The sequence below is a fragment of the Sardina pilchardus genome, chromosome 21 (genome assembly GCF_963854185.1).
Source record: "Sardina pilchardus chromosome 21, fSarPil1.1, whole genome shotgun sequence".
Classification (NCBI taxonomy): Eukaryota; Metazoa; Chordata; class Actinopteri; order Clupeiformes; family Clupeidae; genus Sardina; species Sardina pilchardus.
Genome location: NC_085014.1, coordinates 31,313,677 through 31,339,986, shown reverse-complemented (window position 1 = coordinate 31,339,986; position 26,310 = coordinate 31,313,677). Strand labels below are relative to the sequence as shown.

General features: G+C 39.8%; 1 protein-coding gene across 3 annotated transcripts in view; it reads right to left on the bottom strand.

Moving 5' to 3' along the window:
• myot (myotilin) overlaps positions 1 to 26,310 on the bottom strand; it is a 198,288-nt gene that overhangs the window by 32,526 nt on the left and 139,452 nt on the right. For all 3 annotated transcript variants that reach the window (XM_062524864.1, XM_062524863.1, XM_062524862.1), the window contains exon 13: positions 7,092 to 7,227. In XM_062524864.1, the coding sequence (XP_062380848.1) occupies positions 7,092 to 7,227 (136 nt within the window). The remainder of the gene's footprint in view (positions 1 to 7,091; positions 7,228 to 26,310) is intronic.

Here is a 26,310-nt window from a genome sequence, read left to right as displayed (position 1 = left end):
ATCTGAGTTTGCTGCCTCCGATCCTTTCCGTTTTCGTTCTTTATAAAGAAAATATCTATCAATGATCCTTGAAGTCTCAGTTAGTGAACAGCTTAACATTGTGTGCTAATAACTAGCAACCACTGAAAGTAAAGCAAAACAACAAGTAGGCCTAGCCCAGCCTGCAACTTTGCGTGTGTGCGCTGTTATTCTCTCACCCGCTCAAACAAAATGTGTGTGTGCGTGCGTATAGGTCTGCGTTGTTGATTAGTTCAGAAGTTGATTTTGATAACGTGTTTTTTTTTTTTGCATAACATTGTAAAAAGACTACTGTCATGCAGTTAATGGGACACTGCAGACTAGGCCAACTTGTTTAGGCTACACAGGGGAAATTCTTCCTCGTTAGTAGGTAGCCTGATATGGAGAGTGAGTCGGCTATGGCCGTAGTCTCACCTGCAGGCACCCCTGAAGCTAGCTAATCTGAATAGTCCAATTGTCATTTCTCAATAAAATCTATTTGTTTTAAATGTACTATCTGGATTATGTGTATTAATGTTGTACACATTGCATTTGCATTAATACAAGTAGGCTACATAGTGCAAACAATCACAGTAAAAAGTATTTGCATTACAAGCACACAGTGCAAAGACCATCACAGTAAAGATTTCTGAATTTTCTGAATATTTCTGAATTTTCTGAATATTTCTGAAAACAATAGTCTAGGCTACTTTTTATAGAATGTTAATTTTGCATAAATATGCAATACATTTCATTTTAATGGTCCACGACTTGAACATTTACTTTTGGCCCGCGACTCTCCTCCCCGATTCATTTTTGGCCCTTGATGGGAAAGTATTTGGGCACCCCTGCTGTAAATGAAGGGTGTCAGTTAGCACGTCCTCCAAAAAAGTGACTGAGACATCTATTTTTTTTCTAAATATATCTTGTGAGACGTGTGTTCAGAACAAGTACAAATCGTTAAATCGAATGTTAAATCGAACAAGGCTATTACCTGGGCAGATATCTACTTAGAACTATATTCAGCCTCATCACAGGCGAAGCACAGCTAGTCTCACGTAGCCATAGCACGTAGCACTTGAAAACTCCTAACTTCCTGATTCGACTGGAACTTCACGGGATGGGATTCAAGTGCTGCTGCTTGAGAACTTTGCGCCTATTTAGCGGTGCTTTGCCTGTGATGAGGCCGAATATAGTTCCAAGTAAACATCTGCCCAGGTAATAACCTCGTTCAATTTTGCATTATGATATGTAGTCGTTTTGAACACATGGCTCCCAAGATATATTTAGAAAAAAATGTAGATGTCTCGGTCACTTTTTTTGGAGGGCGTGCTAACTGACACCCTTCATTTACAGCAACTGTGCTAAGCTAACGCTAAAAACGCTGCTCCCAAAGCAGGACAATGCCCGGACGGATTTTAACCGGGTTTTTTTCACTGTTCTAACCCCGGGGGTGACCGAGACAGGCTTAATTTCATTTTTGGGTGGAGTATTCCTTTAAGAACACTCTGTCGTCTTGTTTGTTGTGGTTGACACAAACATTCACAAAAATGAACAAAATTTGGTGGGCTTGTGTGTTATTGCTATCGCTAGTCAGAGACAGAGCTCTGGCCTAGGGTGTGGCTTAGGGACTCTATAGTGCCACCTAGAGCATTGTTTGTTGTGGTTGACACAAAAATTCACGAAAATGAACCAAATTTGGTGGGCTTGTGTGTTATTGCTATCGCTAGTCAGAGACAGAGCTCGAACCTAGGGTGTGGCTTAGGGACTCTCTAGCGCCACCTAGCGTGTTGTCTGTTGTGGTTGACACATACATTCACGAAAATTAATCAAATGTGGTGGGCTTGTGTGTTATTGCTGCCGCTAGTCAAAGACAGAGCTCTGGCCTCGGGTGTGGCTAAGGGACTCTATAGCGCAACCTAGAGCATTGTTTGCTGTGGTTGACACAAAAATTCACGAAAATTAACCAAATTTGGTGGGCTTGTGTGTTATTGCTATTGGTAGTCAGAGACAGAGCTCTGGCCTAGGGTATGGCTTAGGGACTCTATAGCGCCACCTAGAGCATTGTTTGTTGTGGTTGACACAAACATTCACAAAAAATTAACCAAATTTGGTGGGCTTGTGTGTTATTGCTGCCACTAGTCAAAGACAGAGCTCTGGCCTCGGGTGTGGCTTAGGGACTCTATAGCGCCACCTAGCGCATTGTCTGTTGTGGTTGACACGCACATTCACGAAAATGAACCAAATTTGGTGGGCATATGTTCTGCTATAGCTATTCAGAGACAGAGCTCTGGCTGAGGGTGTAGCTTAGGGACTCTAAAGCGCCACCTAGTGTGTTACCTGTTGTGGTTGACATATACATTCACGAAAATGAATCAAATTTGGTGAGCTTGTGTGTTATAACTGCCGCAAGTCAGAAACAGAGCTCTGGCCTAGGGTGTGGCTTCGGGACTCTATAGCACCACCTAGCGCGTTGTCTGTTGTGGTTTACACATACATTCATGAAAAATAACGAAATTTGGTGGGCTTGTGTGTTATTGCTACTGCTAGTCAGAGACAGAGCTCTGGCCTAGGGTGTGGCTTAGGAACGCGTTTCCACTATCGGAACTGGAACTTGATTTTCGGGACGTTCGGAACTTTTGTTCGCGTTTCCATTACAGGAACGGCCCCGTAACGCGACGTTCCGGGAACTTTTACAGGGCCGAACGGAGTACCTGCCCCGGGGTAGGTACTTCAGGGCCGGCCCTGAAAGAACTCGAGGTGTAAACGATGTGTGAGTGGAAGATGACAAGCACATTTCTTTTAAACACAGCAAGGCAGATAACAGTTACAGCTGAATTCATTACAAGTTAGGCTGTTAGCTTGTGGAGTTGAGGTAGCCAACACTGGATGAACGAATGTCCGCTAAAAATAGGCATTTAGCCTACTGGTTATAATTGCAATTGTATTCATTTAATGTAATCTGAACACAGGCAACTGTTGTCTGACTCATCCAAATCAATTCACTGCATGCGTGGAAGAAGAACCCGTAACATGGGACTTGGACATCACAATAGGCTTTCATGAGGCTACCCATCAATAAATCTGTATTGCTAAGACGTGGTGGTTTAATTGACAGAAATTCATGTTCTGAGATTCGAAGCGAGGCCGAGGCTAGAGGCACTCCCGTCTTTGCCTATTTTGAAAAGTGTCAACTTGCTATGGCCGAGGGTGTGGCTTAGGGACTCTATAGCGCCACCTAGTGTGTTACCTGTTGTGGTTGACATATACATTCACGGAAATGCATAAAATTTGGTGAGCTTGTTTGTTATTACTGCTGCTGGTCAGAAACAGAGCTCTGGCCTATGGTGTGGCTTAGGGATTCTATAGCGCCACCTAGCGCATCGTCTATTATAGTTGATACATTCACGAAAAATTAACCACATTTGGTGGACATGTGTGTTATTGCTACCGCTAGTCAGGGATAGAGCTCTGGCCTAGGGTGTGGCTTAGTGACTCTATAGCGCCACCTAGCATGTTGTCTATTATGGTTGACACATACATTCACGACAATTAGGTAGGCTTGTGTGTTATTGCTGCCGCTAGTCAGAGACAAAGCTCTGGCCTAGGGTATGGCTAAGGGACTCTATAGCGCCACCTAGCCTATTGTCTGTTGTGGTTGACACATACATTGATGAAAACTAACGAAATTTGGTGGGCATGTGTGTTGCTCATGCACATGCCCACCAACAAGTAGGTGTTGCTTTGTTAGATTCCGAAATGTCACGGAATATATGGTGAAATATTTGTCTAAATGGATTAAGATACATGGTTAAATATGTTTTGAAATACATTGAAATATTGGGAGAAATGTTTTGAAATACATGGTATACAGTATATTTTTTTTAAAAATCAGTCTATCAGGTTTCTATGGCCAAGTAGACAGTACTTGCGTGTAAAAGGAATTTGGTCTCTGCATTGGGTTGAGGACTCTGTGCAGGGAAGTCAAGTTAATCCACATCAAACTCTGTCATCTATGTCTTTGCGGACCTTGCTTTGTGCACTAGTGGACAGTCATGTTTGAACATGAAGAGGCTGTTCCCCCACATGAAGGGGCCATGACCTCAACCCAACAGAACATCTTTGGGATGAATTGGACCAGAGACTGAGAGTCAGTGTCCTCGTCCAACATCGCAAATGCGCTTCTGGAAGAATGGTCAAAAATTCCCATAAACACACTCCTAAACCTTCCCAGAAGAGCTTAAGCTGTTATAGCTGCAAAAGGTGAACAGACATCATATTAAACCCTATGGATTATGGGATGTCACTTATATGAGTCAAGGCAGGTGACCAAATACTTTTGGCAATATAGTGTATGTTCACTGACAACAATCTATTTTGCATCATTCATTAACCCAGGATGAGGTGTTGTATTTCAAGGTAAAAAACACATCTCACAAATACATGAGGGACATGTGGGATTCCTGACTCCAACCCAACCCTCAACCACATTCCTTGAATACACAACTACTGTATACTTGGTCGTTTTTTGTTTGTTTGTTTGTTTGCATATATTTTAAAAAACATATTTCATCCTACATTGTAAATCTATATATTTCAAAATATATGTTGCAATATATTTTCTATTTTTTAATATATTGCAACCTCATTCTCTGAATCAAATTCTCAAATGCCTGAGTACATTTATTGAATTTATCTCCGTTTTGGTAAAACCATAGACTGCTTTCACCATAGGTTCATTTTACAAAACTCATTAACCTGTTTTGCAAAACTCTAAACACAACAACATTCTTAATTATTGATAACCAAACAACAAAGAAAGTGAACACAATTAGAGCACAGTTGTCCCAATTTGAACACTACCACTCAAAGTTGATAATGCTTGTGTCTAATGATGTGACAACCAATATAAGTCAGTTCAGAGTTTACAGTAAACAGGGGTTTCAATGAACAGAAACCAGAGACGCATGGGACAAATTTGTGTAATATATTTTCACCCTATATTTAAATGTATTCCAAAATATATTTCACCCTATATTTAAATGTATTTTCAATTTGTATTTAAAAATATATTTCACCCTATACTTAAATGTATTATCAACTTATATTTCAAAATATGTTTCACCCTATATTTAAATGTATTTTCAACATATATTTCAAAATACATTTCACCCTATATTTGAATGTATTTTCACCCTATATTTAAATGTATTTTCACCCTATATTTAAATATATGTTCAACCTATATTTAAATGTATTCCAAAACACCCTATATTTAAATGTATTTTCAACTTATATTTCACCACATTTATGTTTTTTTTAATATATATAAAAATGGCATAGATGAGTAGACAACATAAACAGTGATGTTAACATGATGCAGTTTATAGCATGGTTAGAAGGATCAGTGTGGGATTATGTGGAATAAGGTTACTTGTGGTGTTATGCTTGGCTGTGTTGAGACAAAATCACTCATGTTCAAGTTCAAAGATTCTAATTGTAAGTCAAATGCAATCCTAGCGGTTCACCTTTATATTTCATGAGTTTCTGCCTGAGTAACCAAAACAAGTTAATAATGCTGCAAAAGCTTGTAGGACCTTAGCACCTTAACAGTAACTAAGGATCAAAAGTGGAAAGGTCCATCATGTATCCTCAGAATCAGACATGGTTATGGTTATGGCTATTTGGCACACACCTTTGTCCACAGCGACATACAAATAAATAAACCATACAATAATCATGACCGCCGCTAGCGTAGTGGTCATATCATGATTATCAAAGTGTTTCTTCTTTCCCCCCCCCCCCCCCCCCCCCCCCCCCGTCATCTACTTCCTGAATTTTTGGTCAACGATTCCCGGGACACCGTAGCACCCGGGAACATGAAACTTGGTGGGCATGTTGCCCCAGTAGAGCTGTACGGAAAATTTTCATTTCGGGGGCCACTCCACCACCGCAGTTTTTCCTAAATAACTACCTGAACCATGACACAGAGGATAACTAAATGTTTATGGTATGTTGGTCTCAATAGCCCGCATCAACTTAGCTTATAACCAGTCATTTGTGATTTGATGAAATGTTATGAACTGCACCAAATTTCATGTGTATGATCAACCTGACATTCTCTGGGAGTATGCCAAGTTTTGTGGAATTTCATCCATGGGGGGCTATAAAATAAATCAGTTTAAGTATACTTAGTGACTGTACACCCATCGGCCTGCAGATGGTGCTTTTGAGCGAAGGGTTGCTGGTTAAGAATGACACACTCTCACACACGCATACGCACACACACACACGCAGATACACACACATCCACAGATCCCACACATGCACACACACACACAAACGCGTATGCCCGCACACACACACACACACACACACACACACACACACACACACACACACACACACATACACTCACACACACACTCTTATGCACAAAGGCAAACTCACACATGCAAGAGTAGGAGATATGTGCATATAAATTGCACAAATAGGAGATACAGGAAAGTTGACAAGCGTAATTTATTATATGGAGTGAATGTGCAGAACTGAGCAGCGGTCATATTGTGTATGCTATGCGGTGCATCTAGTTAATTTAACAGTGAACAATTTCAAAAAGTTGGTCAGACTACAGTAGGGAGAATGGCAATATACTGTAAACTAGAAAAGCGCAGACCTCCGCCTGTTTTGTTCTTCCTAGGTTGTCATACCACGTGGCCATACCATGCCATTACACTGCTAAACAAAAAATAGAAACGCCTCTGGAATCCTGATGGTGATACATATCACTCCCAGTGACTTCTTTGGGTAATTTCTGACATTCCCTGAAATTTTCATCAAAATCCATCCATCACTTTTTAAGTTATCTTGCTAACAAATGGACAGACAGACAAACAAACAAACAAACAAACCCCAATGAAAACATAACCTCCCTGGCGGAGGTAACAATAAAGTCATTCAATCAATCATAAAATAACAATGGCATGGTAAAGCTACATTAAGGAGAATAGCAATAATAAATAAATACATTTAATCAGTGGCCTAATGAAAGGCCAGGTATGACTTAACACCCCTCATAAGACATTATGACATACCTTGAAGTCAATCCTACAGAACCTTCCTTCCTCCATGGTAAGGTCTTGAGGAACCTGGGTGAATCTTGGTGCATAGCACTTTTCTAAAGTAGTAGCTGCACTCTCACTTCCATCTGCTCCAGGGAGTTGTTTGCTCCTACAGCAAAAGGTTCCAAATGCATTATTGGGAGGAAAATAAATATACTAAACACTCAAATAGATATGTATATATGTATAGTCAGGTAGAACTTTGTGGAATTTGGGCATAAGTGTGACATAAGGTACTAATGCAATTTTTTTGCATAAATTGATAGTTTAGGGGGTGTCCTTTCAGAATCTGATGGGTGCCGCTCCGGCACCCTTGAGCATTTTCTTTAAAATGACATCATCTGCCACACCCCTTTTTTATCATAGAAAGTCGTCTGAATATACATTAACATATAAACCCATCATGTATGGTATCAAATTAAAGCTCTTCTCATGCAGGAATCAGCTTTGACCATCAAAAAGATGAAAAAAAATAGTTCAGGTCCCTTCAGAGAACAAAATACCATTTGCAAAGTGACCTTTAAGGTCAGATTACGTTCCTTTTTGCCGCATAATAGCTGACTCTAAATCATGTCATATTTTGGTATTAAATTGAATAAATGATGGAACTGCCATTTAGCCTAATACAGTGATTCTTAACCACAGGGCTGCGGCCCAGACTTACGGTGATTCTTAACCTGAGGGCCGCAAGAAATGTTCAGTGTTGCACCTGTTGGCCGTAAGGGCCGCGGTACTGGGTAGATTATCAAATGAAGACATCAGAGATATGTAATGCATGAGACTTAATTCCATTCACCTTGTGGGTATATCCGTATCGAGGATATACTGCAAATGCTGCTAGCTACGTTAGCACATTGTCGTTATACCTATGCACTCACAAGAATCCTTACAAAACTGCTGGGATTCTGACACTACACATTTCACTAAAGGGGAGACTTGCCCAACGTGTTAGAATGAATGGATGGCCAGAAGTTCATCGCCAGAAAGCTACCATTAAGTGAAGCCATGTCTAAAAACAAATACCGTTAACGTAACGTAATGAAATTGCACTTGTGAAATGTCTACCAATAAATACAAAAACGTGCGCTTTTTGGATGTGAATGATGAATATTAATGGGCCCCGGGCCACTTTCTACTATAACAAATTGGGCCTCAAGGTTGAAAAGGTTAAGAACCCCTGGCCTAATACATACAGGAATACAATCATTCAATAGTAATTCATTTTATTGTGAATATTATAGCAAGTCTGATGTACCCTTGTTAGTTAGCATGTTAGTTATAATTTCCCTTGAATCTGTCACTGAATTTGACAGCAATGTTGTGAGGTACTTCCCAGGTAGTTAAGCACATTAATTATGACTGTCCTTGGATCCCCCCCCAGAATGACAGAAAATAATATTTTTCATCCTATCATTTTTTTAATGCTTTAAGAATAGACACAAAACGGGGTAAAGACAGCTGTCTTCTCTCTATCCTGGTCACCCATAGCCACTTGAAAGTAACCCATGTCAGGTCCAAAGTGGGGAACAGCTGTGCCTTGCCCAGTGCATGAAGCGCCTCCTCTATCCGTGGAAGTGGGTATGCATCTTTGCACATGACCATGTTCAGCTTTCTGTAGTCACAGCAAAAGCGCACACTCCCGTCTTTTTTTCGCACAATGACCACTGGCGATGCCCAGGGGCTGCTACTCTCTTTGCCCCACTATGTCCTGTACATGTCACTTGAACTTTTGATCGGGTGGGTGTCACTTATATGTTATGTCATGTGTCATTGTAGTTGTGTAGCCATAGTCATTGTCGTGGCTTGAGAAGACATCCCCGTAGCTTTTCAACAGTGCACTAAGCTTTACATGCTGTGCCGAGTTAAGCTCTCCTGCAGCTACCTGTACTGGAAGAGGCATACATTGGTGTCCATCTTCGGTAGCCTGAACACTGTTCAACATGCAATACCCCATCCATTTCATCAAACCCCACCACCTCTTTTGGACAGATCCTCTCTGACTTGGACACCACAGCTACCCTGGCCCTGGATATTAGTTTTATGGCCTTCTCACAGGTATTCATAACCCCGACAGGGACTTTTCCACCTGCTGCCTTTCCGAGTATGTTGGCAACCAGAAGCCCCTTCTGGATGGTGATCTTTGGAGTGGCTTCTACCAGGAATGGCATTCCACTGGAGGCACCAGCCTTCAATCACCTTCTTACTGTGTGGTGGGATGGTGATCACTTCTCTGCCAGCCACCTTGACAAACCCAATTTTGCCATCTGAATCCAAGAATTCCACCTCATTGTTGACCCTAGCCAACACACGACGGACACTTGCCTCTGGTGGAGCAGCCTTTTCATCCTCATTGCATCCACACCCAGCAGAGAGGTCACTAGATCTTTGATGATGTTCATCCCCATAATGCCAGGGAGCCCATTTTTACATCTTTACAACATCCAGATGGGTGTCTCTCAGTATGAAGATGCACCGCCACTAAAGAGTGGTTCCAAAACACTCAACATCTGCTTCAAGACAACCAAGGACCGGCAGGTTCAGTCCATAGGCTCCACCCAATGGGTGGACTTTAGCTGTTCCTCCTCAAAGTGTTCTCTAAAGTGAGACTCTTTGATGGTGGTGACCTCAAACCCAGTGTCCCAAAGGCAGCTTGTCTTCACTCCAGAGATCATCAGGTCAACCGTCCAGCAGTGACCAACTGCATTTTGTTTCAGGAACTGGTCGACTTCAGTGTCTGCCAGCCCACTCCTGATCATTGATTAACCAGGGGGCCTTGGTTCGCTCTCTGGTGGAGTATTCTGTGCACTGTCTGCCTCTCCTGGAGCATGTCTTTGCCGGGTGACTTGGCCATGACTGTTGACTGGTGTGACCGGACTCTCCACATGTGTAGCAGATGTACTGCCTTTCCTGGTCTCTTAATGGCTCTCTCTTTGGGTCACGAGGTGGTCGTCTGCTTCAGGGATCCATTGCAAAGGTAATGAGCAGTGTGCAAATAAAAATTCGACTTTCAGTGGAGGATACTGATGACAGCGAGGGAGAAATGTCTGATTGAATGAATGTTCTTTGGAGGAGACATTTGATGTTTGTGATGTGTACAAGGCCAGCCTGGCAACATGTTCTTGATAGTTGCTTTCAGAAACCTGTGATAAAGTACTACTTTGTTGTCTATTTGATTAACTGGTGAGGGTTGATACAATTTGTTGCTCAGCCTACCATTTCAGAGGTGTGACCGTACCAGATTTTACAGTTATTATGTTCTCTGGAGGGATAATTTTTAGCATTTTTTAAATTGACATCATTGATTTGTGTTTGAGAAGAGCTTTCATTTGATACCACACATGATGGGTTTTATACAGATGTGAGTCTAGTTCTTTTTTTATGGTCAACAAAAGGGGGCGTGGCAGATTATGTCATTAAAAACTATTTTTTTTCATCTTTTTGATGGTCAAAGCTGATTCCTGCATGAGAAGAGCTGTTCACTGTGTGCTGTGTGTTCACTAATTCGGTTAAATTGGGTTAAATGCAGAGAACTGAATTTCCCTCCCGGGATCAAAAAAGTATATATTTAGAGGGGATGCATCCCCTCTATTGAAATCCGGTCGCTTCTTACAGATGGTACGGGTTGAGAATGCTCCTTTCATTCCCGCACATCGGGACTCCCGAAGCATCGGGAAAACTGCAACCGCAAGGGGGCAACATAGACCGCCCGAGTTTTCGAATGTTTACAGCCTACCTCACAGCTCTCTCACTCAACGTAGCCTATAACTCAGTCAGTCCAGCAGAGAACGGAGAGGGAGAGAAATGCTCCGCATATCCGTCTCATTTAATCATTAAAATGAAAGTGATTGGCGAAATTAATCAAACGACGTTTCAATAAACCATTGTTGAAATGAATGAAAATGGTTTTAGAAACCTATAGGCCTATCAGAAGGACTATTTCCTTCAATTCAACCTGAAATAGGCTACTCGAAAGGCAACCTTAGATTAATTCATGAATTCATTACGGTTACAAGACCGCATTTCCGTGAATAGGCTATTATTGTCAACGTCAAGGCGAAGACGAAAGAGATGGACAAGATGGACATGTTGGCAACATTTACATGCTAGGAATACTTAGAAATGTGTAAGCTATTTTAAAACGGAGGCTTGTTCATTTTAACCGGCGACGTTTCAAGTACATTTCCCGAATAAAGCCTATTGAAGTTCACATCCAGCTGTGGCGCAAGTGGTTGATGCATACGTATCGTATGCCAGCGACCGGGGTTCGAAACCTAGTCGAAGAACCTTTCCGGAACCCATCAAAAGAAAATGCATCGATTTATTAAAAGAAACGAAAGACTTCCTGTTTTGAGATTCTTTTTATGTTTGCGATGTCTGCTGAAAAGAAAAGTTAATATGTTAATTCGTGGTTCAGCGCGCACTCACACACATTTTTACATTGACATAGTGTCGGGCTCAAGTGTCGTGTCGTCCTCAGTGCCGCATATAGGCTATAATGTAGTGACCTGGTTAGACGAGTGTGGGGGAGGGGGAATGATCGCACAAGACAATAATGCTCTTCATGAAATGGATCTCATAGGCGGCTGTCTGTTTTTAAATGTAGCCTACTACACCACTTGCGAAATCGGACGTGGCACATAGCCTAATTATTAGGCTACTGGATAGCAAATCCATAGACTTTGTTCATCCTATATCCTTAAAATGAAAGTGATGACTGGCGAAATTAATCAAACGACGTTTCAATAAACCATTGTTGAAATGAATGAAAATGGTTTTAGAAACCTATAGGCCTATCAGAAGGAAATAGCCTTCAATTCAACCTGAAATAGGCTACTCGAAAGGCAACCTTAGATTAATTCATGAATTCATTAGGCTACGGTTACAAGACCGCATTTCCGTGAATAGGCTATTATTGTCAACGTCAAGGCGAAGACGAAAGAGATGGACAAGATGGACATTTTGGCAACATTTACATGCTAGGAATACTTAGAAATGTGTAGGCCTAAGCTATTTTAAAACGGAGGCTTGTTCATTTTAACCGGCGACGTTCAAGTAGGCTACGGCGACGTTCAAGTGCATATGCCGAATAAAGCCTTACGAAATTCACATCCAGTTGTGGCGCATGTGGTTGAAGCATAGGTATCGTACGCCAGCGACCGGGGTTCGAAACCCAGTTGAAGAACCTCTCCGGAACCCGTCAAAACAAAATGAATCGGTTTATTAAAAGAAATGAAAGATTTCCTGTTTTGAGCTTCTTTTTATGTTTGCGATGTCTGCTGAAAAGAAAAGTTAATATGTTAATTCGTGGTTCAGCGCGCGCTCACACACATTTTTACATTGACATAGTGTCGGGTTCAAGTGTCGTCCTCAGTGCCGCATAGGCTATAGGCTTTAATGTAGTGAACTGGTTAGACGAGTGTGGGGGAGGGGGAATGATCGCACAAGACAATAATGCTCTTCATGAAATGGATCTCACAGGCGGCTGTCTGTTTTTAAATGTAGCCTACTACACCACTTGCGAAATCGGACGTGGCACATAGCCTAATTATTAGGCTACTGGATAGCAAATCCATAGACTTTGTTCATCCTATATCCTTGGCGGAGATAATAATTAGGCATATCAAATTAAAAGCACACTACGACAGGTATACTTGTGTGATCACGCAACACAAGAGAGCATTTAGCGATGGGACAGTTGTGAATGAGTGCTTAACACCCTGGAGTCTAAATACCCCCGGGGGATTTGAAAAACTGTTACAAACACACATCTCAATCTCTGCTTTTATCATATTATAGAGACACCATTAGAAGCCTTTAATCAACTCGTTTTCAAATATATAGCCTATGTTTTAAGAGAATATGGCAATGATAATGGCACTTTCTAAAAACAATAAATTCGTAGGATTTGTCCTCTCACCTGCAGCAGGCCCATTCAAAAGCCCATCCACCTAATTTGCATTTGAAAGAGCCAATCACTAAAGTGACACATTTAGTCTAGCCTACTTTATTAGTTTTTTTTGACCCCTCTAATAAATTGCCTATAGTCCTACTACGATAATGGAGGAAGGGCTGCCTAACTGTTCCCCCTAAGAGTTTTTTCATAAGATAAAATGTTTACTCTATTTAAGTTTAGGATTTGGTAGACAAGACAACCTCGGAAAAGTTCTTCAGATAAACAATGTTTTATTGAATTAAAGGAAAGAAAATGTATCGCCAGGGTTTCGGGGCTTGCGAAGGCATTCGTTGATCTTATCGATGCAGTCCTTGCGGCCACTTCTCCCCATCGTAGGAAACTTTCTGCTTAGTGTTGACAAAGGTCTTGACGTTGTGTGGCAGTGCTTGCTTGCCCTTCGATCCATCCCAGTTGGTGGTTTTGCACCAGGCTCTAGTGCTCCTTTGTGGTGATGGCTCTGAAGAGCAGGCATCCGTATCTACCAGTGATGCGCGGGCTGATCCAAATCGAGCGCACCCGCGGTTATGGGTCAAGAAAAAATATTTTTAATGATATGCGGGTCATGTTTGGTCGGGTCGGTAAAAAAAATAAATTGTCATTTATATCGTACATAATTGTCTTTAGAAGAAAAAGACATAAGTTGCAGCATTCCCACTGAAACGCGATTCTATCCCCCACATTTTGTCACGAACATGTAGAAATGCACTTGTTGTTTCTGCGTAGACAGACCCTCGGCTACACTTGACATGCAGTTGTGTTCTGTTCTCAGAGCATATGCTTTCTCTGTCTATGATCTGCAGCTTTTATCTCGAACTGCTGGCCTCTACAGAAAGTGGCAGAATCGTCTACTGAGCAGCGAAGTTGCCGATGCAATGCGTGTTTCTCAAGTCTGATAATTTCCAGCAAGATCGAATGGTATTATGGAAAGAAAAATAAACTAAAAGTTTCCCAAATCAGGAAATATTTCTTAATTTAATGTCATCAAGGCATATAGCCTACAATTGGTATGAGCATGCAATATGTGCGTCCTTGCGCAACTTATAGGCCTAGTGGCTCGTTGGAAAGCCCCACGTCTGCTCTTCCCCACGTCGTGCAATAAAGGTTTCATCTCGCTGCAATTTATAATCGCGGAGCAATGGACTTTTGGTCCATTGATGAAGACGTTAATAAAGAGTTTCTTAATAATATTCTATGCCTGCATTTCATGCTTGGGAGAGCTTCAAGGCATTCATGTGAGGAACGGCTGAAACAGAATTTGTATAGGAAAATCCTAGGCTAATTATGTTCAATGTTGAGTCAAACAGCCACTTTTTTGGATGAATGCTGACACGGAACAAAAAAAAGGTAGACTAAATGCATGTTTCCCAAATTCTGAGCAATTATAGGCTATATATAATTAGGCAATATAGGCTATATTATTGTTTTACATGCATATGAGATACCAATTTTGCATAGCTCAATGACGCTACGACTAAGTTAGACTAGGCTACTTTTTACAATAAGCGGGTCGGGAAGCGGGTCGGGTCCTGTATTTCAATATTTTTTTTTTGCGGTCCGAGTTGCGGTCGGGTTAGTTGTAAACGGCGGGGCGGGGCGTTCAGACACGTACCCGCGCATCACTGGTATCTACCAACGTTGCCGCGACTCTGTTGGTGAATTCGAGCATGTTGTTCTAATCTGGGCCAACAGCAAGCAAAGTCACGTCATCGTGCTGAGAAGGAACTTGAATGCTGTTGTCGAATGTGGCAGAGAATACAGAAGAAGACTTTAACTATTACTTATATATTCTTATGACGAAACGCGAAGAATAAATACGAGGACTGACCATCTCGCCTCTCCGCGTTTCCCCCAATAGGCCTGCCATGGCGACAAAGAAATAAATATGATTTGACATTTTAATGTTTGTAGCGCGCCAGTTTACCCAGTGTGTGTGCATTGAGTAGTTCCTTAAAATACGGAACAAAGAGCGTCCCGTAGGCTATCTGTTCAATACAGAAGAAGACTTTAACTATTACTTATATATTTCTTATAACGAAACGCGAAGAAAAAATACGAGGACTGACCATCTCGCCTCTCCGCGTTTCCCCCAATATCATGGCGACAAAGAGAAATACATATGATTTGACATTTTAATGTTTGTAGCGCGCCAGTTTACCCAGTGTGTGTGCATTGAGTAGTTCCTTAAAATACGGAACAAAGAGCGTCCCGTAGGCTATCTGTTTAATACAGAAGAAGACTTTAACTATTACTTATATATTTCTTATAACGAAACGCGAAGAAAAAATACGAGGACTGACCATCTCGCCTCTCCGCGTTTCCCCCAATATCATGGCGACAAAGAGAAATAAATATGATTTGACATTTTAATGTTTGTAGCGCGCCAGTTTACCCAGTGTGTGTGAATTGAGCAGTTCCTTAAAATACGGAACAAAGAGCGTCCTGTAGGCTATCTGTTTAATACAGAAGAAGACTTTAACTATTACTTATATATTTCTTATAACGAAACGCGAAGAACAAATACGAGGACTGACCATCTCGCCTCTCCGCGTTTCCCCCAATATCATGGCGACAAAGAGAAATAAAAATGATTTGACATTTTAATGTTTGTAGCGCGCCAGTTTACCCAGTGTGTGTGCATTGAGTAGTTCCTTAAAATAGCCTACGGAACAAAGAGCGTCCCGTAGGCTATCTGTTTAATACGGAAGAAGACTTTAACTATTACTTATATATTTCTTATAACGCTGGCTGTAGGCGATTTCTATAACCATTTTCATTCATTTCAACAATGGTTCATTGAAGTGTCGTTTGAATAATTTCGCCAGTCATCACCTTCATTTTAATGATTCAGTGAGATTAAGGAGTCGACTATTGACGGATATGCGGTCTTCATCATTAAATGCAGTTGAAACTTTCTGCCACCTGGTGGTTGTTTGGGTACATTGCCTTAGCCTCGAAAAAAATCGGCTTGACGCACTGCGGGATCTCTTCGGGAGTCCCGCGGGAGAAGGTGCATTCTCAACCCGTACCCACTGTATTATTAGAGGGGATGCATCCCCTCTATTGAAATCCGGTCGCTTCTTATTAGAGGGGATGCATCCCCTCTATTGAAATCCGGTCGCTTCTTATTATTACAGTGCATGAAAATGCACTGTACTGTTCTTCCTAGGTTTCTTATTATTCCAACTTCTTCTAACGCTCGCAATTCAGCTTGAACCGTTTAACGTAGAAACTTGATTCAAACTTTGTTACGTAGGTCTTACTAAGGAGACCTGTGCAATATATTTTTCAACTTTGTAACTTTTATACTTTTTAAACTGTAAATTAAAAACTATTAAACATTTCCCCATAGACTTAACATTGCTCATTATGACATCACGGCAGCAATTAGAATGTTACGCCAGGTGGCCAGTCCAGGTGCAGCAGCTCTCTCTCTCTCTCTCTCTCTCTCTCTCTCAGGCTTTAAACTGGCTCTCTTGAGACTACATTTTCTGTTCCCCTGTATCAACGGTATCAACATAAGTCTTCCTAATTCCATCCAACTTTCTATCCATTCATCTTCTTCAAACCATTCACTCATCCACCCATTCTAAACAGTCTGCCTATCAACATCAATTAGACGATCTACATTCAACTTTGAAACAATCTACTCTGTCTCAGGCCTGGCTCTCTTAAGACTAGCCAGTTAAATTGATTACACCTGTATCTGTATCCACTACTCTCTCAGTAGAGAGCTGTGTCTCTCCATTCTACAAGAATATAAGGCACATTCCATCCAACTTTCTATCCATTCATCTTCTTCAGACCATTCACTCATCCACCCATTAAACTGTTTATCAACATCCATTAAACTCTCTGTCTATCAACATTAATTAGACTAGCTACATTCAACTTTTAAATGATTTACTCTGTCTCAGGCTTTAAGCGTACACTCTGGGTCTCTTAAGACTAGCCAGTTAAATTGATTACACCTGTATCAACAACTCTCAGAGAGCTGTATCAGTGTCTCTCTTAACAAGAATATAAGGCACATTCCATCCAACCTTCTATCCATTCATCTTCTTCAGACCATTCACTCATCCACCCATTAAACTGTCAATCAATATCTATTAAACAATCTGCCTATCAACATCCATTAAACATTCTATCTATCAACATTAATTAGACTATCTACATACAACTTTTAAAGTATTTACTGTGGGTGCCTCTCAAGCAGCGTTTATATGCCCTCCCTCGCTCCTCGATCCTCAATGATCTACATAAAGAAAGATCAGTGAGGATCGAGGAGCGAGAGAGGACGCGTAAACACTGTATGAGAGGCACCTTCTGTCTCAGGCTTTAAGCATACAATCTCATTAAGACTACAGATCCTGTTTCACTACTTCCTTTGTCCACAACTGTTTCAAAATAAAGGTCCTCACTGCAATAATACACTATTAAATCATTTAACCATTGTAACTACTCAACTATTTAACTGTTCAACCATTCCAACTGTCAGTTATCAACTAGAACTATGCCTCCAGTCAACTACACGAAAACTCCATGTACCTAGCAACCAATATATCAACCATTAAAATTAAGTGTTTATGACCGTTTCCATAGCAACCAACATGATTATACTGCAGTAACTTCTTGTTTCCTGATAGTGGCCACCATGGATACCCTAGCAACAAATGTTTCAAAATAAAAGTCCTCACTAGCAAGTTAGCATGGTTAGCATAGTTAACATAGTTAGCATTTTTAGCATAACTGCAAAAAACATAAACTAAGTTAGCTAATCAACCTGGTTAGCATTGTTAGCAATTTTAGCATTGTTAGCATAGTTAGCATTTTTAGCATTATTGCTAGAAATCATCAGTTAAGTTAGCTAATCAACCTGGTTAGCATTGTTAGTTTAAGTTAGCATTGTTACCATAGTTAGCATTGCTAGCATACTTAGCATGTTTAGCATAACTGCTAGAAATCATTACCTAAGTTAGCTAATCAACCTGGTTAACACTGTGAGCATAGTTAGCATAGTTAACATTTTTACCATTACTGCATGAAATCAGTAGCTAAGTTAACCAATCAACCTGGTTATCATTGTTACCATAGTTAACATTTTAACATGAATAGTAATCATTAGTTAAGTTAGAACTGGGAATGTTTCAGCTTTAAACTGTCTACCTTCACACTATCAACTCTCTGTAAACTATGCAACCACCATGTTTACCCTAGCTACACCTTAGTAACCATATCTACATTATCTATCAATTTTTGCATTTTCATGCACTGGTAATTCCTTGGAATTGCATTTCTAGTTATTATTATTATTCTTTTTACCTTTTTGTGCGCGCTATTCAGCCCGAACCGCTTAACGTACAAACTTGGTTGAAACACCGTTCTGTAGATCTTCCAAATATCTACTAGACAATCTATTTGACATTTTTGAGAAGTTTATACTTTTTGAGATATTTGTAATTAAAAGTGTATTTTTCCCCCATAGACTTTAATGGAGAATGTGATGTCATAATGAGCCAGAACTCTCAGTTCCCAGTCTAGTTAGAACACTGCCCTGTGAATCCAACTGTCACTTTTAATCAAAGATTCTAGAACAGAGTTCCACTTTAGAATGTTTGCCATACAATCTGCATACAAAGCATACAATCTGGCTCTCCCTGAACTATGAAGTGTTTCCTGTGTGTCAAAATAAAAGTCTACCCAACAGATTGCATCCCCTCGTGTAATTCCTCGGGAATTGCATTTCTAGTTATTAGAGTGCATGAAAAATGCACTCTATTGTTATTACAGTGCATGAAAATGCACTGTACTGTTCTTCCTAGGCTTTTTCTTATTATTATTATTCTTCTTCTAACGCACTTAATGGAGCTTCAACCGTTTAACGTAGAAACTTCATTCAAACTGCGCTGCGTAGGTCTTACTTAGGCCATGGGAGCTTTGTAATTTTCAACTTTGTAACTTTTATACTTTTTGAACTATTAATTAAAAACTATTAAAATATCCCCATAGACTTAACATTGTGATTATGACATCATAATAGGGCAATTAGAATCTTATGCCAGGTGGCCAGGCCAGCTGCAGCAGCTCTCTCTGTCTCAGGCTTTAAGCATACAATCTCTCTGAAGACTACATATCCTGTTTCCTCTGTCCACAACTGTTTCAAAATAAAAGTCCTCACTGCAATAATACACTATTAAATCATTTAACCCTTGAAACTACTCAACTATTTAGCTGTTCAACCATTCCAACTGTCAGTTATCATCAACTATGCCTCCAGTCAACTACATGAAACCTCCATGTACCTAGCAACCAACATAGCAACCATTGAAATTAAGCGTTTATGACCGTTTCCATAGCAACCAACATGATTATACTGCAGTAACTTCTTGTTTCCTGATAGTGGCCACCATGGATACCCTAGCAACAAATGTTTCAAAATAAAAGTCCTCACTAGCAAGTTAGCTAGTTACCATGGTTAGCATAGTTAGCATTGTTAGCATAGTTAGCATTTTTAGCATAACTGCTAGAAATGATTAGCTAAGTTAGCTAATCAACCTGGTTAGCATTTTTAGCATAGTTAGCATTGTTAGCATAGTTAGCATTTTTAACACAACTGCAAAAATCATCACCTAAGTTAGCTAATCAACCTGGTTAGCATTGTTAGCAGTTTTAGCATTGTTAGCATAGTTAACATTTTTAGCATTATTGCTAGAAATCATCAGTTAAGTTAGCTAAACAACCTGGTTAGCACTGTGAGCATAGTTAGCATAGTTAATATTTTTACCATAACTGCATGAAATCAGTAGTTAAGTTAACAATCAACCTGGTTATCATTGTTACCATAGTTATCATTTTAACAGGAATAGAAATCATTACTTAAGTTAGAACTGGAATGTTTCAGCTTTCAACTGTCTACCTTCACACTATCAACTCTCTGTAAACTATGCAACCACCATGTTTACCCTAGCTACACCTTAGTAACCATATCCACATTATCTATCTATTTTTGCATTTTCATGCACTGGTAATTCCTTGGAATTGCATTTCTAGTTCCACTTATTCTTATAAAACTTCTTCTTCTAACGCTTTTTGTGCGTTTAATGCGGCTTCAACGGTCTAACTTTGAAACTTCATTCAAACTGTGTCGCGAAGATCTCACTTAGGTGACTTCAGCTATATATTGATCAACTTTGAAACTTTTATACTTTTTAAACTATTTAATTAAAACTATCAAAATTTCCCCATAGACTTAACATTATGATTATGACATCACCGATTAGAATCCTATGCCAGAACTCTCTCTCCCAGGCTTTTAGAATCCTATCCCAGAACTCTCAGGCTTCTAGAATCCTACTGTATGCCAGAACTCTCTCTCTCAGGCTTTTAAGCATAAAGTCTGGCTCTAATAAGACTACAGATCCTATTCAACTGTTCCCTGTGCCCAAAACTGTTTCAAAATAAAAATCCTCACTACCATAATTCACTATCAAATCATTCAACCATTTAAACTACTCAACTATTTAACTGTTCAGCCATTTTAACTGTCAGTTGTCATCAACTATTTAAACTACTCAACTATTTATACTCAACTATTTAACTGTTTGGCTATTCCAACTCTCCGTTTTCATCAACTATGACTCCCTCCAACTGTTTCTACTGACTGAAACTAAATTCACTATTAATTCATTCAATTATTTAAACTACTCAACTATTTAACTGTTTGGCTATTCCAACTTTCCGTTTTCATCAACTATGACTCCCTCCAACTGTTTCTACTGCCTGAAACTAAATTCACTATTAATTCATTCAACTATTTAAACTACTCAACTATTTAACTGTTTGGCTATTCCAACTTTCCGTTTTCATCAACTATGACTCCCTCCAACTGTTTCCACTGCCTGAAACTGTTTCAAAATAAAAGTCTTCACTAAAATAATTCACTATTAATTTATTCAACTATTTAAACTACTCATCTATTTAAACTGCTCAACTATTAACTGCTCAACTATTAAGTGTTTGGCTATTCCAACTGTCCGTTTTCATCAACTATGATTCCCTCCAACTGTTTTTACTGCCTGAAACTTTTCAAAATAAAAGTCCTCACTCAAATAATTCACTATTAATTAATTCAACTATTTAAACTGTTCAACTATTTAACTTTTCATCCATTTTAACTGTCAGCTGTCATCAACTATGACTTCCTCCAACTGTTTCTACTGCCTGAAACTGTTTCATAATGAAAGTCCTTACTACAATTATTCACAATTAAAGAATTAAACATTTAAACTGCTCAATTAATCAACTGTTCAGCCATTTTAACTGCCAGTTGTCTTCAACTATGACTCCCACCACCTATTTCCTCTGCCCACAACTGTTTCAAAATAAGTCATCAGTGTCCTAATTCCGTATTTAATAATGTAACTATTTTAACTATGCAACTATTTAACTCTTTAGCCATTCCGAATTACAGTTGTCATCAGCTATGTATCCCACCAACAGTTTCCTCTGCCCACAACTGTTTCAAAATAAAAGTCCTCACACAATAATTCTCTATTAAATAGCTCAACTATTTGAACTACTCAACTGTTTAACTTTTTGCTCATTCCAACTGTTAATTGTCATCAACTATGACTCCCCTCAACCTTTTCTCTACTTCACCTCTATCTTTGTCACAATTTTCATGCACTCGTAATTCCCTGGAATTGCTTTCTCTAGTTATTATTATTATTCTTTTTACCTTTTTGTGCGCGCTATTCAGCCCGAACCGCTTAACGTACAAACTTGGTTGAAACACCGTTCTGTAGATCTTCCAAATATCTACTAGACAATCTATTTGACATTTTTGAGAAGTTTATACTTTTTGAGATATTTGTAATTAAAAGTGTATTTTTCCCCCATAGACTTTAATGGAGAATGTGATGTCATAATGAGCCAGAACTCTCAGTTCCCAGTCTAGTTAGAACACTGCCCTGTGAATCCAACTGTCACTTTTAATCAAAGATTCTAGAACAGAGTTCCACTTTAGAATGTTTGCCATACAATCTACATACAAAGCATACAATCTGGCTCTCCCTGAACTACACATCCTATTGAAGTGTTTCCTGTGTGTCAAAATAAAAGTCTACCCAACAGATTGCATCCCCTCGTGTAATTCCTCGGGAATTGCATTTCTAGTTATTATTATTCTTTTTACCTTTTTGTGCGCGCTATTCAGCCCGAACCGCTTAACGTACAAACTTGGTTGAAACACCGTTCCGTAGATCTTCCAAATATCTACTAGACAATCTATTTGACATTTTTGAGAAGTTTATACTTTTTGAGATATTTGTAATTAAAAGTGTATTTTTCCCCCATAGACTTTAATGGAGAATGTGATGTCATAATGAGCCAGAACTCTCAGTTCCCAGTCTAGTTAGAACACTGCCCTGTGAATCCAACTGTCACTTTTAAGCAAAGATTCTAGAACAGAGCTCCACTATAGAATCTTTGCCTTTAGGCATACAATCTGGCTCTCCCTGAACTACACATAGTATAGAAGTGTTTCCTGTGTGTCAAAATAAAAGTCTACCCAGCAGATTGCATCCCCTCGTGTAATTCCTCGGGAATTGCATTTCTAGTCTATTCTATTCTATTCTTTTAATTTGATACCATACATGATGGGTTTATATGTTAATGTATATTTAGACGACTTTCTATGATCAAAAAGGGGTGTGGCAGATGATGTAATTTTAAGGAAAATGCTCAAGGGTGCCGGAGCGGCACCCGTCAGATTCTGAGTCTACACCCCCTAAACTATCAGATTATGCAAAAAAATTGCATTAGTACCTTATGTCACACCTATCCTGGGGTTCTACCTGACTAGTAGGGTAGCACTTTATATGAAAGGGATATTCCACCATTTGGGGAATTGAAGGGGAACTTAGAAACTATTTCAACCACCAAAAAATATATATTTCATTACAAATACGAGATAGCGAAAAAGGCCAAACTGAATACATTTGTATGCTAACTTTCTTGACTCCTGAGTAATCCAAATTCAAATCTTTTTTGAGTGTGAAGGGTCACACGTTAAAGACGACATCCGGTGTGAATCAATCCTTAGCTCTACTGTATGAGGTCAGTAGGGAAGAGTAAAGCGCTGTCTGTAGGGAAAAGAAAATAGCAAATTTGATACAACATAGACCAAATAGCATACTGACACTGAACTAACATTGGCCGGGTTTCCCAGATTCGTTAAGAAGCTCTTAAGTGCTAAGAACTTCTTAGGAGCGTTCTTAACTCTAGAAGCGCCGGGCCGTTCTGACCCACTTATACCTAGAAGCGCTGCGCCCCGGTCATTTGACCGCTTTGACGACCTACTAGAAGCGCCGTGCTGGTGTGAACTACTTAAAGCGCGGTGAGGCGGTCAAATGACCGCTGAGTCCTTAGACTGGGACGCTGTCACTTACACATAATGATAGCTAGATGGCACTTCGTGCACGAATCAAATCGTTTGGTCATAGATTCAGTTTGCACTAAAGCCATGTCTCATTCGTGTCAAACCGTGTTGATAGTCTGTGGTTGTTTCATTATGACATACAGCACGTTTGAGGTAGGCTATCTGTTCATTTATTTGTGTTGTTTGAGGTAAAAACTCTGGAAGAGTTCTTGAACAAACCTTAAGCAAACTTGACTTTGAACTTTTTCGTAGTATTTTCTTTTTATATATTTCGTTTTTAATAAATATTAATATTAGTTGTTAATATTTTGGAGATTGTTATAAAGATGATTAAATCAATGTCACACACGGTAGTTTGAGTGCAGTTAAGGGGAGACACTACAGGTGAATAGGGTAAAAAAATTACCTTACAGATATCATCATGAGACTTCACCAGCTGATTACTCACATAAATGTGTGAAAAAAATGTATTGCAAGTTTTCTGTAATTTAATGTTTGAATATGCTAATTAGGCGTTATCACATTAATTTTGCGCTGATTTGCATATATTTCAAACCTCAAAAACTCAACATTAGACAAAGCCAGGTCCAAAATTCTTTTTTCATGTTATATATATAGTAAATCCAAAGACCTGTCCAGAGGGGTTTATGGATGTTTCATTTAGTGTTCCCGTAAACCTGAAAATACTGTCAATACCCATTGATTTGTGCCTCATTTTTAAGAATAAAACGTCATATAAATCAGGATTAGAATAATAAATCAACAAACCCCTCTGGACAAGTCTTCACAATATACTTAGGAATAAAACTGGAAAGTTTGGTGTATGTAGGTGATACAGAAGTGGAGTTTTTGAGCTTAGAGTGGGAGAGGAAACCGGAGGAAACTCGTTTCGAGAAAACAGCCTTGAAACCATAGAAACACAGCCATTGAGATACCGTTCTAAAGCCTAGACCCGCCTATGAACTTTCGCGATTGGTTGCTAATACAAAGGAAATGCCCATATTTGGATGCATAGCGTCATGCACAAGGAACAGGGCTTTCCAACGGTGTCACACACAATATGCTTCGGATCACGGTCGCGGTAGGACATGACACTTAAGAATGGGAACTTTTGGTGAAATTAGGAAAAATATATAGGCGCAAGTAGTCAAAATGTCACGAAATAAACACCTAAATGTGCAAATCGGACTTTGTTGTTGTAGTAGGGTGAAAGAATACATGCTAAGGTAGCAAACTAGCACAAAATCTCAAAATTGGCCGATGCATGGAAAAACAACATTTTCACCAGCCGTGTCTCGCCTTAATCTACGAATAGGCTATAACATTCAGTTATCGGATGAAAATAATCAAGTCGTTGCACGTAGTCCGTCAGAACGATCCAATAATATCAAGCTTTACACATGCAGTTTAATAAAAACAACTATCTAATCGTAAATTGTTTTTGAACGACAGTTGTAACTGGCAGCTTTAGACCTTTAGACACTCCTTTTAGGGGAGTCTAACAACAAAGTCTACCTCCCTGCCCCCACTGAAGTTTCGCTTGCCGTGAATGTTTTGGCCAAAACTTTGAATTTCAGCTGAACATATTTTTTGCACACGTAGGCTGTGTAAAAATCTTGTAGGGATCTTGTAGGGTCTAGCTACCTCGGAGGGGGGAGATAGAGAGAGCAGCTATGCTGAGCAGGCATAGGCGCGAGAAGTAGGCTAATTAAAAATGATGAGTGATAGATATTCTCCGTTTTGCGAATGTGTAGGCTATGTTTCGATGTCTGCTGAAAAAAAGCTATAGGCCTAGGCTATTGTTTCTACAATTTACGCTAACTTCTATGTGAATTCGTGATTCGGGATTGAGACACACATTTTCACATCATGAGGAGACAGGTGGTTAGACTACTGGTTAGAGCTTCGGCCTGAAAACCCAAGGGTTGCTGGTTCGATCCCCGACCTGTTCATGGCTGAAGTTCTTTTGAGCAAGGCATCAATAAAGCAGGCTATATTCTATTCTATTCTTTTCTATTCACACAACTACACGCACGCTGGCGAATTAGAACATTCTGAAACGCGGATATGCGATGAAACATGATTGCGCATTCTTCCACGAGTTGCCTAAAGTAAACAGCCAGCCTACAGATATGCAGGCAGGGGACAGAAAGAGGTGTGGAGGTGGGGAGGCAGTTAATTGTTCTCAATGCCGCGGTGATGTCTGTAGCCTAAGTAGCTAGACGAGTGTATGGGGGAGGGGGAATGATCGGTTTCCAATAGGCTATGTTTGTAATGGATAGTGTGTTATAATGTAGGCTATAGACCCCGTAGCCATTTGCTTTGAGAATAACGGCTGGCTGATGAAGTTTAATGGCTGGCTAGCTGGCTCAGCCAAAACCTAAATGCTGTTGCAGCCGCCAAAGTTTTCATGGCTGATAATGGCTTTAGTTGCCACTTCATGTCTACAGAACATGCAACTGAGTCCTGTGTAGCCTATCATAGCAACGAGCACAATACTGATGTGGTATATCCAGTGGGAGTCGTTTATAGGCTATCGTTTATTTTTCGCCTGTGTCTCTATGATATAATTATTTTTAGATGCAAGTCTAACTGGCTTAGCCAAAGTTTGTCAGATGGCTGCTCAATTTGGTTTAGAAAATTATTGGCTGGCAAAATTATTTTTCGTTAATGGTAAACAGTATTGTGATTCATCCATTTATTTCAGATAGTTTGTTATTAAAAACCATTAACAAAAAATAATTGTTCATCGACGTTGAAAAACGGTCATTGTCTCCAGTCAGTATGAGCTACAATATTTCGCT